Source organism: Anguilla rostrata, chromosome 3 (assembly GCF_018555375.3).
Source record: "Anguilla rostrata isolate EN2019 chromosome 3, ASM1855537v3, whole genome shotgun sequence".
NCBI lineage: Eukaryota > Metazoa > Chordata > Actinopteri > Anguilliformes > Anguillidae > Anguilla > Anguilla rostrata.
Window position 1 is genome coordinate 45,772,709 of NC_057935.1, and position 15,686 is coordinate 45,788,394.

The following is a 15,686-nucleotide window of genomic DNA, read 5'->3' on the forward strand; positions in this document are numbered from 1 at the left end:
AAGCCCCACCCACACCATTTGATTGGCCAGTCTTTCGGTGTACAGCCTACAACAGCTGGTAGTGGTTTTCCATTTGAAATGAGAGGAAGGGCAGGGCAGACAGTTCTGTTTCATATGCTGGCTCTCAATAGGCCCGGTGAAGGCATAGAAGTACTGATAGTACTGACAGGGATGAACAGTTAAAAACTGCTAAGTTATCTTACTTGTGTTCCTGCCATAAAGCTGCTGTGGATGGTCTTGGAAAAAGTATTTGAGTTTGCCATCTTTAATGCATTTATTTATTTTTATTTATTTCTCTGCACATTGTAAATAATGGGACATTAATCATGTGGCAGGTAAGGATGGCTGTATTGCTTGCTTTTTCTTCAGCTGTTGTTCTTTTCAAAAAGATTTTAGGAATGTAAGTTTAATACCAGTAATAGCTCATCTTAGCTTTGATGGAAGTTAAGAGTAGCTTCAAAGGCACTGGTTTGTTTGCTTTGTTGCATGGAGTAATTTTTCACATTTATTTATGAAACTGTGCAGTTTGTACATTGATGTACATTGCTTTTCAGCTGTGATATTTTGTGTGTGTGTGTGTGTGTGTGTGGGGGGGGGGGGGGTCTCTTTTCTAAAGGTGACTTCATTCTTAATTTCTTGTGATGCAGAACTTTCAGAATTTTCTGTGGGCTTAATCCTGAATGACAAAGGTGTGGCAACTGTAATTGAGGTGAAATTTCCTTTCAAAATTGAAAAAGGGACATTCTTGTTCCTCTGAATCATTTTCACATGACCCTTCTCTTGGGACAGTAGATTGGTGTTAGTTGAGAAGTGTGCAACTGAGAGCTAACTTTGCCCTAACATGACACAGAGAGTAGTGGCCTGGAGCAGCATTTAGAGAACTTTACTCATAACAAAGGGGGTGTTGGTTTGAATCCCAGATTGGGTATTACCCCTGTGCCTTTATGAATGATATCCCCTTGGGTTTTGAATGGGTTATACATATATAGTCTCCCTGGTTAGTGCATCTGCTAAACACATACAGAATGGAATGAAGTGCTGCAGCCCTGTGAAGGATTTTATCTGCACTTCAGTTAGCAGTTTGATTTATTTGTTGTATGGTGAATGATGAGGAAAATGTTGGATATCAAGGTGGGAATCTTGGATTAAGTAAAGTTTTAAATTATGGTGTCTGAGGCATTTTTCACTTCCTGATAATTTACAAATACTGATGGTGACTGACTGAGATGAAGTCCTCCCGTTTATTTTCAGTTTACCTTCTCTGACTGAAAGTGGGCTATTGAAATCTCTAGTTGTGTATACATACAGCATACTTTAATGGTCATGTATATTGAGATGCACAAATAGAACAGAAATATATTTTAAGGGCTTATTAAGTAATTGCTTACTAGCTACTCCCACATTGAAAGCTGTTCTGAGAAAGCTGTCACAATGCCTTTTGTTCCCTTCTTGCAATACCTGCTTTCTTTGATCATTTGTCTAGTAAGTACACATGTAGTGTTGCCATGGAAACCTTTTTAGAAGGATTTAGGGACCAAGAGAGATTGAGACATGAGACAATGAGTGAGCGGTTTGTTGAGGTTAGAGGAACTTTGGAAGTATGAGGGCACATTACATACATTAAACTGTATCCAAAATGTTGGGACAGTCACAGAAGCAGTCATGTGGAACTGTATTCATAAGTCCTTGTATTTTCCTTTTTTAGCATGTTAAATGGACTTCCATAAAATACAATTACTTAATTAATTAAGTAATTGTTGAAAGGTAACCATATATCCTTTTGGAAATGTTTGCAATTGAAAATGGCAACAGGATAGCAATTATTTAAAGGGTTTTACAGCTAAGTACTGATATTAGCATCCATGTAAAATCACAGCCTTTTGAGCTTGTTTGCTTCATAGATATTCTGCATTTCTGCCTCAAGAGGGCACTCTTGAAGCTCCTTCAAAAGTTAGCTTTAGAAAATCCTTTGCATGCCTGCAATGATCAGTCAGTACAGATAGAAGTGATATTAATCCAAATGGTAATACAAAGTACAAGGAAATGCCTTGCACAATAACATCTTAAAAAAGAGTCTATTTAGTGTCAACAAGGATTTTATCACTCAGATTATTTAATTAAATAAACATGCATGCAATGCTGAATCGTATATGTGTATTATACATGCATAACAAGGCAGCGGTTTCCATGACAGCGCAATGCCTCGCGCGCTGCATGACAAACACAGGGGGCGGCTGATGTATCGATAAAGCGCAGCGCAGCGCTGGGTGACCTTGCGGTTGCCTGCGGAACGTGACTGATGGAGCCTCCCCGTCCGAACGGCCTGACACAGAGAAATGAGCCCCGGAGTCGGCCAGCCCGAGGATGCCGTCACTGTAATCTCCGCCATCTCTTCACACTCCGGATCTGTGCTGGAAAAATCCCCCGCGTAGCGCGATAGCTTTCACCAGCGGGGCCCCGGGAGCCCGACAGGCGGCCCCCGACCTGTCAGTCTCTCTCCCTTCCTGCCCTGCTCGCAGCTACCTTTCTAGCCGTTCGGGAGAGGCAAACACGGTCGATGATTTGCGCGCCGGTTACGAACCGTCAGGTTTATTCGTCCGCGTTCCGTTGCCGCGGCGTGTGTTGACAGCATATCAAAGGCATTGCCGTCTGTGTACCCCGCAAAGGGAGGGGTGAGGGGAAGCTGCCCTCGCAAACTGTGAACGGTTTCTAGCGCCGAAAATTGCGTTTTTGGGCGTCGGCTGGAGCCAAGTCAAAGATTTGACCATCTGTTTATCTCAAATTGCATACCCAGTACAAATTGCAGGTTTTAGTTTATGGCAGAAACAAGTAGAAACAGAGCTGCAGAGCTTTTAGGTTTTTTATGCTTGGCTTGTAATTTGTGATTAAAAATCCACCCCCCCCTTTCAGAGGGGGTCAGGGTTGAATTTTTGTTCAAGGCTAGTTCATGATTCCAACCATACATTTTGGTATGTTCGGTTTCGTGTGATTATGCCGCTGTTGTCATTTATGAATGGACGTGCTGAATGTGTTGACAGCTGTGAAAGATGATATCACTGAAACAGCTGGAAGTCATTTGAGTAAGAACAAGGGCAATATTTAGGTTTGTTTGTTGTAGCTCTTGTCAGAAAGGAGAGGAAGCAGTTTTGCTGCTGATGACCACGCGGGGCTGTGGGGGAGGAAACAGGAAGGTGTGGCAATACTGATAACTGGCCGGACTACCTCACAGAATGTTCAAAAGGGGCCTTGGACTTCACCATAATGCCCAGAAACTTTAGCAACAAACATGTCAACTGATAAAATGACATATCCATAAAATAAAATATAAGCCTAATGAAACATTCAACTGCAAGCCATATGATCATGCAGTTTGATTTATGGATGGGGGGGGGGGTAGATTTAGTGGGTGCTTAAATATGGGAGGCTACAGGAACTTCTGGGAGATGGAGAGCCTATGGAAATATTTTTGTGTAAACATTGTATTTCTGGACATATACTGTAGTCTTACTCCTTACTACTCCTTTTTGTAGTGCTATGTAAACGTTTGGTTTCTCTGCCTCACCAAAATAAATGAGCCTGATCAAGGTTGCAGACCTTTATCCCTGAGACTAAACCTTCCGTGGTGAAACCTAGTGGATGAGGCATCATTGCTGTGCCCTATTGAGACAGACAAACTGACAGACATACCCATCCAGCCAAACATGATTCTATTTGGGAGAGAGTAGTAAATATAGTGCTGTTTGGTAAAAAAAAACAAAAAAAAAAGTACAGAAAATGCAACATTACTGTAATTAAGAAAACAGATAACTGAGAAGAAGCCGGCTGTCCCTTCTCCTTGTGGCTATGTGTTTATCACAGGGGAGCAGGCACTAGTTGCAGAATGCATTCTACTCTATTTGGACCTGTGCAATGGCCCCCCAAGGCCCACCAAAACAATCTGAACTTGAGTGTTCTGGCTGCTGCACAAAACATTCCACAGCCTCCAGGTAAGCGCTTTCCCCCCTTTTCCGGGAGAGGCCAGGCGGAGAGCCGGGTCAGAACGCGGGGCGGCCGACCGGCGCACTGAGCTGCCTCTGACGAAACGGGCGAAGGCGAAGGCGCTCAGTAACCGCAGCATCTGTCTTTTCAGCTGCATCTCAGCAGAACCCGCCCGCGCTTCCAACAATTTCACGCTCGACTAAACGCTGAGTGCGGCAGCTCTGCAGTCTTAGGGTGGGGGGGTGGGGGGGGGTGGGGGGCAAGGGTGAGGGCGAACATCCTCCTCCTTTCCTTGGAGGTTCTGCTGCACGTAACTCAGACTCAGAGCATAGCGGCCCCCGGAGGAGTCATAATGTGGTGTGGCATGGTTTTGCATGAGAAACCGTCTTACATGTGCTGCGGTATCACATGCAGCATGCTACTGAAGTGTGTGGTATGCTCTCTGCTCTTTGAGTGTTGGGCGATGGGGCGCATGGAAACATTGATGTACGTGCTGCTGAAACCGGTGCGTGTGCCGGTATTTTCAGTGAGTCACGAGCACCTCCCAATTTTTATTGTTTATTTGTTTTATTTTTTCAACTCTGCCAAGTCTGAAAAAGAATGTTACACGGTATGGCAGGTTGACTGAGGGAGATTCTGCAGAATTCTTTCATTTGTAACTGAAATTTGAATTTAAATAAATTCTACTACCTTTAAATCCATTTTATGTTGTTTACTGAACATCAAACATCATTAATTTGGACAAATGAAATGTTTCTATCTTGTTTTCAACATAATACTAGTAACAGTATGTAAAGGATACCAAAGAAAATTAAACTTTTTTTTATTTCACCATTTTCAGATCAAAATCATATTCAAGAAATTAATTGGAATTGATCAGCAATTCTCAATTCAATATATAATTGATTTGAATCCTAGCTCATTGCCTTACTTCCACCAGTACCTATGGGAAGCAATTTCTCATTCTATGTAGTTTTCAACTATAATATGGATGATAATTGGTGTATACCACCACCTTTAGTTCTGGAGTGTACTGACATGCAGTCATTTTGAAAGTGCAGTAAGCATATAGGCTTGAAAAGGACACACCAGCCATTCACAGACTTTGCACTCAGCATAGAAAGTAAAGGCTTGACACGACTCACAGGAGTAGACCATGTTGTTAAGTTTATATTTGCTCTCCTGTGTACTCTTCAAAAAGTTAACTGACTAGGATACCTGTCACACACACTCGTACATACATACACATGCGCATGCAGTTAAAACATATATATAGACAAAGAAACAGCCACCGTTATCATTGGCTGAGCTCACACGTAGTTCATCAGAGAATTAAACTACATACGCGCGCTCTGATTATGTTAGATAGGTCAATGCGTTTGACCTACTTTCAGCGCAATGCTCCAAATGATGCCAGCATCGGTTACGTCAAGGCACTGGGTGGGCAATTCTACCCTCCATTCCGCGCAGAAAAGCATTTTTTATGGCTATTTGTTCTACCACTCCCTCACAGTGACAAAGCGTGTTATATAAACTGGCTCTGAATCATCTCTCTGCTGTTTTAATAGTTCTGGACTGAAATAATTCAGAAGGGATTTAAGGGTTTCACACTTTTTGACCCGCTGACATTTAAATTTGCATTAAATTAATTTTAAAGCTCATGCCCTGGGTGGTATAAATCTTTCTTTTATTATAATTATTAGAACTGGCACACTCTTTGCCAGAGTTTCCGGGCGTGTATTGCATTGCTAAAACTGATGGAAGTAAGTGGCTGTGCTCAGCTCCAGTGCCATTTTATGCCCGTCAGTCTGAGGGTGCTCTGGCTGGCCAGCAAGGTTCCCGTCTCAGGGCATATCTCGACTCGAATTAAACGCCTCCTCGCTACACAGGTCACTAAGCAATTCAGAGTGAGTGTTAACATTGTCTCAGTCTTTTTTTGCATATCTTTATCTGTTCTCAGCCAAGGAATTTTCAACAGGGTTTTTAGAGGAAAGAATGGTTGAATAATTGAAAAGAGAGAGCACTGTACTGTACATAGTGAGAGGAAAATGCTGGAACCTTCCTGCTGGCGATTACTTAAAGATTCAGTTCATTTCAGACATTTACAAACAGTGGCAGTGGTAATTGCAAACATATTTGGTCAATTTGATGTTTTAATGTATTTAATAATGGCAATTATGGCAATGATTGTTGTTGTAGTAGTTGTTGTACTTTATTTACAACTATTCCAGTAGAAAATGCATTATCTGCAGAGGGTGAAAAACAACATAATGCTTTAAACCTCTTTATTGGGGGGCGATCAAATAAATTGTTTCAAGTAAATGTTGTAAATGTTTTGTAAACAGAAATTAAATAGAAAATATTAGAAATATAGATAGCAATATTTAAAGAGTCAAAACAAGAGGACTCCTGAAGGACTTTGATGTGTCTTGTCATCTCCAGTTTACTTCCAACAACCCTATTACATTGGCGGGTTGACCTGGAAGACTTAAGGGTTAGGACTTGTCATATTGATGTAACAAAGTTGTTGGTCTACCTGTACAGAGTAAAGAGGGATGTACGGGAGTGTATGGGTAAATTGTAGGCACAAGATAGAAAAGAGCAGATTGGTTTTCAGTGAGAAAGTGCAGAGATCTGAAGGGACTCATCAGCATTTAGGAGCCAATGTAGTGAGGGATGGTATCAGCAGAAATCCCTACTAGCTTTAATGTTATTAAAACTCAGTTTAAGATAAATAGCCCATTATGATAAATAGCCTGCACAAGAAAGTATAATTTTTATTCAGATGCATAGATGAAGACAAAAAACCATGAAGCAAAAATCCAGTCCATTCATTTGGCATGTCTCTGGTATTTGGATATGAAAAATGCACAACATGAAGAAAAAAAAGTTTCGTAATACTTGCATTAAAAAAAAAAATGTTTACAGGCACAAAACTTTGCCAGATATACACAGAATGCTTAGATTGCCCTTTAATTCCATGCGTATGTAGGGATACAAATATTTACACCAAGTAAGGTTTTTGCGGCCTTTAACGTCAATGCAGAAATGAGGAACTAGTGTTGCCACTGAAGCTGAAGGGAACTGATGACTCTGACAGGCTTCCTGCCCTGTATGCAGCATGTACTGCTTCATCCCCTCCCCCCGGGGACTGGTAAGATCACCCGGGCCAGGCCAGCCGCTGATTTGCCATCAGTCGTCTGTCAATGTCCTGCACAGCCCATGATTCCCCATGCTCCGCTGGAGATTTTGAACTGTGTCACTTTATTCACAGGCATAGCACACATGGGCCTCGACAAACTGATTACGGATACAAGGCCAGGGCCAGATCAGTGACAGAACTCAAGCACCTAATGATTTAATGGGACAAAATTATGTTTTTTTTTTTTTTTTCTCAGTTGTACATTTTTTCCGCATTACCATTTCCTATTTGATTCAGACCATGGCTATGTTCTTTCGGATATTTTCGTTGTAGGAAAACTGCAACGACCTCTCCCTGGCAAGTTGAATTACTAAATGATTTATAGTAACATGGACAAATCACATCTATAATATCCATGTCCTATACAGGACATTGTACATGCAGCAGCTTTGGCCTCAGTTTATCTCCATTATTGTAAGCATTAGCATAGCATGTTTTGGAGAGTAAACAGGACAAAAAAAGTTTCTGAAAACAGAAAAGTTTTATGTAATAATATACTGTTGTAGGGTGTGTTGGTGGATAAACGGCAATAATCAAAACAGGAATTCTGAAAATGGCTTAACATGATAAAAAAAATAAAATGAACAGAACTCTGTGGCTGGACTTGTACCTGCAATAATTTGCATAAAATACAATTCCACCTCAGTTTGCTTGAGGAAAATAAGCAGGCCTCTCCTGTAACATTCAATGGTTTCTTTTTGTCTTACAGTTTTTATGTGCCACATTCCCCTTTCATTTTCTCCCGTTTGGCAGTTATTTAAGTGGATGTAAAATATGATTTATTTATTTATTTAATTTTAAGAAGAATGTTAAATGGAAATTAAGCATCTAGTCATTCTGGAGGATAGTGCAGCTATGGGAAAATACACAAATGTTATTTTGTGTTATTTAAAAAAAAAACACACACACACACCCACACACACATACACACACACACAAACAATACAATACAAAGTATTTACCCCGTTTAACTTTTCACATTTTTTTGTTGCATTCTGTCATTTTAATGCATTTCAGTGTTTTTCCCCTCCACCAACACTGAATTCAACACATTTATGATACAAAAAAATATTTCTCTACCAAAAAAATGAACTTAGTAGGCAGGCCTTTGGCAGCAATTAAAATTCTGAGCTGTCGGTCATGACCGTACAAACTTTTTTCACTTACATTTTGGAATTTTTGCCCATTCGTCCAAGCAAAGTTGTTGCGACTCTGCCAAGTTAGATGGAGGACTTTGGTGGACAGCAAATTCCAGGTCATGCCACAGATTTTCAATAGGATTTAACTCTGGGCTTTGACCGCAAAATTCTTTCTTGTTTTTTTGCCCATTTCTGTAGGCAGTGTGACCTTGGTGGTGTCTCGGTCCTGCTGTATTGTTTTCATTTTTTTTTACAGTGGACTTACTAGTACTTCTAGGAAGATTCAAAGCTTTGCCAAACATTTGTTGTCTGTTCCTTGGTCTTCATAACAGTGTGACTGATCTTATTTGCTCTGATGTTTCATCAGTTGTTGATCTGATCTGCTGTAACCACCAGATCTGGTGATATTTATTATGTAATCCTGCAGTTGAACACAGGTGCGATATATTGGCAACCTGTCTCCTGCCTCTCTCCCAATGCACACTGGGATAGGCTCCAGGACCCCTTATGACCCTGACCAGGAATAAGCGGGTAAAGATAATAAATGTGTGTATATGCATATATAACAGCTTTGCTTTATAATATGAGGCACATTATTACTCACACAGTCAAATGTTATCATTTATAAGTAAATAAACTCTAATAGAAAAAAACGTCAGGTATCAGATGACTTAACTCTGAGCCTTTTACCATGCAACCAAAATATACTTTAATGCCATTCAAATTTGGCAGCATAGTTTGTATTTCAGTTCAAATAATAAAAATATATATTTACACGATATCACAAATACTAAAAATGCCACCAGAAATTGCCTACTGCCCAAAGGTTATGTCCATTATAATTCGTTTCATTGTACTGTACATTGACCAGTAGACACGGATATGGTGTGCACACATCAAACTATGGGAAGTGTGGAGAGAGCATTTGTGTAGATAGGTGATCTGCGAATGATCAAACATCACGCAGACACACGCGAGTAACACAGCTGTCGCCAACCAGTCACGGAGGAAGACAACGGATTGTGATGTAATCTGCCAGTTCCAGGTCAGCCTCTTGTTCAGGAGCTGCATGGGTCATCACAGATCCTCCTGGCACTCTGCTCTCGATGATTCACACTGCCTGCCGGACTCGTTTTAATCATTTTGTTTCGCATGCTTTTTCTTTTCTCTCTCGCTCTCTTTTTGATTTTATTTATTTGTTTTATTTATAGCGACAAAGCACAGAAAAGTTCTCAAAACAGGACAGCGCTGTGCGAGCGTCAATTCTTGGGGGTTAGTAGGAGTGGGAAACTGATACGTGACGTTTTTTTTTCACTCGATTACAGTTGAATGGGCTGGGTGAAACGACACAGACACACCTCTCCTGTTCTTTTGGTACGGACGCGCTATCACTTGCCCGGACTGTGCTCAGTGCGTGGGAGCTTGTCCTCCGCTCTACGGGCACTGATGGGGGCGATTTAGGTGGAGCTGGCTTCACTGGAATTCTCGGTCATCTTTTCCTGTTGTGCCGCATCAGACACCTCCTGCTCAATGACAGCCTAGATCTGGGATTACCGGGCTACGAAGGACTACCATCTGGCTCCTCTGACCTAGAACAGTTTTGTCTTTCTTCGTATTCTTCTTAAATATGCATTTATGATTTAGGCTGGAAGTTCCCATTCTTCAGACATGTCTCAGCGATGTAAATCGTGGCGAAATCCATCGGTATGTAAACTCTATGTGAATGTTAAGTCTTTATGTCCGGTTGAGAGCAGATAATGTAGGCTACAGCTCTGTGAGTTGGCTTGTCTCCAGGGTGTACTTTTACGTGCTTTGTTTAACCTTTCTTGTCATTAGTTCTTGAACACGTTAACAAAAGTTATTTATAGTTCCTGTTATTAGTGTGATTGTCCATTGTGCCGAGTACGTGTTCTCTCGTCATTTAGTATGTTGTTGCAGTTCAATTAATTTAAATTTGTCGATTCTTTTTTTACCCAGGTTTATGGGATTTCCGACATTGAATAAACATAACTGCTCTTTCAGTGCACGGCTTCTTTTATGTAGAAGATCAAGACTATCCCTAAATTGAATTTATGTTTACTTGATTTCAGCTGACAAAGTTAAAAGGGAAAATGACTTAACGCAAAAGATGAAACAGTGTGTTGTGTCCTTCAAATCTAGCAGTGCGATTTATCCCTAACTATTTGGATTATTAGAATTATTTTGCTGGATAATGTTTTTTTTTTTTTTTTTTTTGTATTTCCATTTCCTATTCGTATTTTAGTATTATGGTACAGTTGTGTGTGCTTATACAGAGGGCAGAAGGTTGCCAGATTGTCATGAAGTAGGCTATGGTAGAGGCTGTACCATAGTCTGTATCCTAAAAAGTGGCCCCAGCACAATTAGTGTACGCCTGGCAAGTAAGAAAGATAACCAAGTTTTTCAATTTATCAAACCGAGAAGTATAGGCAATATGTTCCATTCTGAAGAGGTGTTGACAATGACCTATCTTAACCCCAGTGTTAATTTAACATGGCCCGTGTAAAACCAACATAATCTCAGGTGGGTGACATGAGTCAAAGTAATAATCTACAGACTAAATTCGATAATATATTAACACACTGAATATACCTATATTGCATACATTTTTCATTAAACTGCAAAAAAGTCTGGCTTAAGTGGTTTCGTCTTGTAATGAGATTTAACATCTTAAAATATACATATATATATTTTTTATCTTAAGTAAAAAATTTCAAATTGTTTTAAGTTCCTGCTTGCTTGACAAGTGAAGGTTTCAGTGAATCAATCTGTCTCATCGCCAATATTTTTGTCTCATAATAAACAAAATTTTATAAATTAATAAATAAAATTTGAAGACTTAAGACTAAAATACTTGGCTTATTATTATTATTATTATTATTAAGTTCCCTTGAGATAAAATATACATAAAATATAATATTATTATAGTCTACTTAGCTCACAATTCACAGGCTTGATTTATTTATTTATTTATATTGCACATAATGTAATGTGCAAAATAATTGTCACAATATACTTCACAGAATACCTTTGTCTAAAACCCTGACAGAAGTGAGCATAGGGTAAGGAAATACTCCCTTGGTGGTGTATAGGAAGGAACCTTAGGAGGAGCCAAACAGGGAGAGCCCATCTTCTTATGGCCGGCTTAAGGCACTTGCTCATGGTGAAAAACAAGTCAAAGTCCAAATCAGGCTAAATAAATTCAGGAATTAAAATAATTGAATAAGATAAATTAATAAAATTGCAAAAACACCGTTTTGCTATACACAGTGCTTGTGACCAATCAGAAGAAACCAAGCTCAACATGTGATAAACCACTATGACCAGGATGCACAACTGTAGCATGCATTGCTTGCTTATTGTGTGGTCTGAGAGTTGCAGAGCAGCCACATGGTTTGTGAATAGGCTGGAAAAACAAAGTGTGGGGCTTGTGTCAGGGCTAATTGCTGGATCTTCACATCTTCAAAGGCCGCCATGCCTCGGAATGATAATGAGCTTTTGCCTTTTTTTTTCACTCTTAATGAGCAGAGGTATGTTCCAATCAGCTCGCATTGTTAAACAAGGCCGGTACAGTTTGAAGGCGTGCAGCTGGGGTGTCGAACTGTCTCGTAACAAAGGCTCAGTGTAGTTGCACTGCGTTCTGTTGGGCCATAGACATGTGGAAGAATGGACGTGGCTTCAGCTTCGCTGGGCCTTCTGGCCATTGGCTGGCCTTAACCGTGGGAGTGCACCTGGAGACAGTGTTCCATTCCCATTTTCAGTTTTAATTACACAAGAAAACATGGGGCATTGTTCAAGCCTGTAAGTTCTGGGGCCAGATTCACTCAAAACAAACACAGCTGTTGGTTGAATACAGATATGAAAAACGGTTGTACTGATGAAATATTGTGTTTGTAGTTTCATAGATTGGAATACTTGTAGATTTTGTTAGTTGGAAAAACAGGGCAAGTTGGGGTCTGATACCTATTTGTTTTGTGAATTCTAAATCTTGGGTTTTGGTCACAAACAAACAAAGATGCTACTAATTATGCATCCATGCTTAACACAAAGCTTAACTAAGCATGACTGCACAAATATGTGTTTCAGAACATTATGTTCTGTATTTTGTTTGTGGGTTTGTGCATCTCTATCATAACAATTTGAAACAAGTATGAAAAAAATGTCACAATCCATAATTGTTTTTAAGTAGACATGTCTACTTTCAACCAATTCTGTGTATGCTGCTAAAAAAAAAGTATAATCAAATCATAGAGTGCTCTAATCACGGTTTTCGTACTCGTAACGCTTGCCTCTGTATATCTTGAATGGAAGCAGTACATTTATTAAATCCCATTCTGGGAAAAATGGCCACCCCACCCCCCAGCCATCACCCCCACTCCCCTCCAAAAAATAAAGCTTCTCTGTTTTTTTTTATCAAATCAAATTCTGTGTCACCCTTCCAGATAGCTGACCAGCTTCCCTGGATTTCGCTGACAACACCGCTTCACTTGGACTGAAGATGGAAACGCTGGAGTCGGAGCTGACCTGCCCTATCTGTCTGGAGCTCTTTGAAGACCCCCTGCTGCTGCCCTGCGCCCACAGCCTGTGTTTCAGCTGCGCTCACCGTATCCTGGTCTCCCACTGCGCCTCCAACGAGCCCGTGGAGTCCATCAGCGCTTTCCAGTGCCCCACCTGCCGTTATGTCATCACCCTCAGCCCCAGGGGCCTAGAGGGACTCAAGCGCAACGTCACCCTTCAGAACATCATCGACCGCTACCAGAAGGCCTCGGCGAGCGGGCCCAACTCCCCCAGCGAGACGCGGCGCGAGCGCCCCCCCTTCGACGGCACCGCCATGAGCGCTCCCAGCGAGCGCGTGCAGTGCCAGTTCTGCGAGCAGGACCCGCCCCAGGAGGCGGTGAAGACCTGCGTCACCTGCGAGGTGTCCTACTGCGAGGAGTGCCTGAGGGCCACGCACCCCAACAAGAAGCCCTTCACGGGCCACCGGCTCACCGAGCCCCTCCCGGACGCCCACCTGCGCGGGCTCACCTGCCTGGAGCACGAGGACGAGAAGGTGAACATGTACTGCGTCACCGACGAGCAGCTCGTCTGCTCCCTGTGCAAGCTGGTGGGCAGGCACCGCGACCACCAGGTGGCCTCCCTCAGCGACCGCTACGAGAAGCTGAAGGTAAGAGAGAAACGCGCTGCGCGAGTCTCAGACTCGGTCACGGGGTCCCAGCTAATCTCTTGATTGATTACGGTGGTTGAAAACAGTGTTTAAGTTCATCCAGATGTTTTCCTCAAATGTGTTAACACAATGTAGGTTTGGTTCATTGCCTTTCCATTTGCTTTTCAATGACCCCATTGATTTCATCTATCAGTCTATAATTGAATAAATAAAAAAATAGCCACTTTCAAAAGGAATCATTTACCATATTCTCCCGAGACCCGGCAGTATTTATTTATTTTACGATGCAAGTGTCTTGGATGACAAAAAATGTTGCAGTGAAAATTTTTTTTTCAAAAAGATTATTTAATTTATTTGTATTGAATGTTGCTTGTAGTGTAGGTTTCAGCACAGCCGAATACATGGTTCTTGAGATTAAGACCGGAGACTCAGGTTCCCTACAGGGGGCGAAAATTAATCGCCAGTTCTCCGGAGGATACAGCATGTTGTAGAAAATGAAAACTTCCGATGGTCTGGCTGATTAAAATCCTGGGATGTGAATATGTAGCGTTTATTCTACCTGGCACGCGTCGCTATTTCTGACCTAATGTGGTCACGAGAGGATAAATCCTTCAATAGACATTAAAAGTTAATTAAGAGCAATTAACAGCTTGTTACAATTCAGGGGTTGCAATTATGTCTGGAATGAAAATAAACATACACAGTAGGTCCCCAGGATCAAATTGTAAAAGCCATTATGTACAGTTAGGGCGCTTCCGGTGGCTTGTGGGATTGGATGTTATTGGAAAAGGCTTGCACATTGAGACTGACGAGGGACATAGCCTGTGATTTTGTGCCTTCAAATGAAACCATTTATAAAACTGGTGAAGTATATTTTTATAGCTAGATCAGCTTGGGAGTAAGGTCAGGAACAAGGACTTCATTTCAGAAGAATGTTTTTTTCTCAATAAATTCCATAAAATTTGTAATTCGCCCTTATGGGGACTTTCCACTCTGTACTTTTTTATTTTTTTGAATACACGTTCAAGAGTTCACGAATTAATATTGTATACCATCTCTTACTACTTCTCCATCATATTTTTGTTGCCCAGAAACAGAACGGTTTATTTTTATACTTAAGGGAGGCTTGTCAGTCATAGTTCAGTCCTGTTTGCCCGATGAAAATCTGTGTCTTGAATTTTCAGAAAGTAGGAGTATTTTTTGTTTTTAAAAATGTTTTATTTCTGCTATAACTGCTTACTGGTAATTCCATTAAGCTGGATTTATAAATGTATATGAACATTGCAAAATGTCAGAATATGTGTCAGGAGTGAATATTGTCAACAGGCATTGCGCAATTTAATTGCTTAAAAATATATTGTTTTTCAAGCAGTCCGGGTTTTCGGTCTACAGTTTAACTGTGTTGAAACTGAAGTGATAAGGTGAGTGGGTGATATATTTCCTTTCGTAAAATTCCATGTGAAGCATCTATGATCTAAAATTACACATTTTTATTCATTTCATAATATGCCTATCATCAAATGCATCGCTTTAATACAAATACTTGCTTTAGAGATTGTATATTGATTTTAGATTACAATGCACCGGGCTTATACTGTAATGTAATGAATAATTTACAGAGGGCAACTGGTCTGTGCATATTAAAGGGCATATATTATTAAAATGGTGGATATATTCTTCAGTGTTAGGATGAGTGAGGGCAGGATATCCCAGGGTATGGTGACTGTAGCATAGACGGTGTGGAGGATAGGATAAAATACATACAGCTGTGCAAGCGCATACTGTAACAAATACTATGCAAACATTACATCAGCAAAAAAGCAAATCCGTGGGACTACGAGCATTTTCAGTACTTTCAGCATTGTGCCAGATGTTATTATATAATTGTATTTAAATGAACAGATTTTCTCACATTTGCATTTTTAAAAAGAAAAAAAAGAAGTTAATTTATTTGTGCCATGATTCAAAGGTTTGATAGGAGGCAGGGTGGGACCATGGCTAGGGGAACAGGCTAATGACAGGACTACCAGGCATTGTGATACACTGCTACTGTATGTATGAACCACTTGTGCAAATATTCTTATGGATAATGAGTCAAGATATATACGGTCAAAGATAAAGTTATTTTCTGAGGAAATGCATTGCATAAAACCGTCATTTTACTGCATAGTGCTTTTACTATTTC

General features: G+C 40.6%; 1 protein-coding gene across 3 annotated transcripts in view; it reads left to right on the forward strand.

The window, feature by feature from the left end:
• The window catches only part of LOC135250991 (E3 ubiquitin-protein ligase Midline-1-like), a 56,384-nt gene that overhangs the window by 13,626 nt on the left and 27,072 nt on the right, over nucleotides 1–15,686 (forward strand). Inside the window, exons 1-2 of one of the 3 annotated variants that reach the window (XM_064327906.1) lie at nucleotides 89–335; nucleotides 12,780–13,501. In XM_064327906.1, the coding sequence (XP_064183976.1) occupies nucleotides 12,836–13,501 (666 nt within the window). In that variant the 5' untranslated portion in view covers nucleotides 89–335; nucleotides 12,780–12,835. Of the gene's footprint in view, nucleotides 1–88; nucleotides 336–9,372; nucleotides 10,024–12,779; nucleotides 13,502–15,686 lie in introns of those variants that run through there. The other 2 variants (XM_064327905.1, XM_064327907.1) reach the window with 2 other exon arrangements.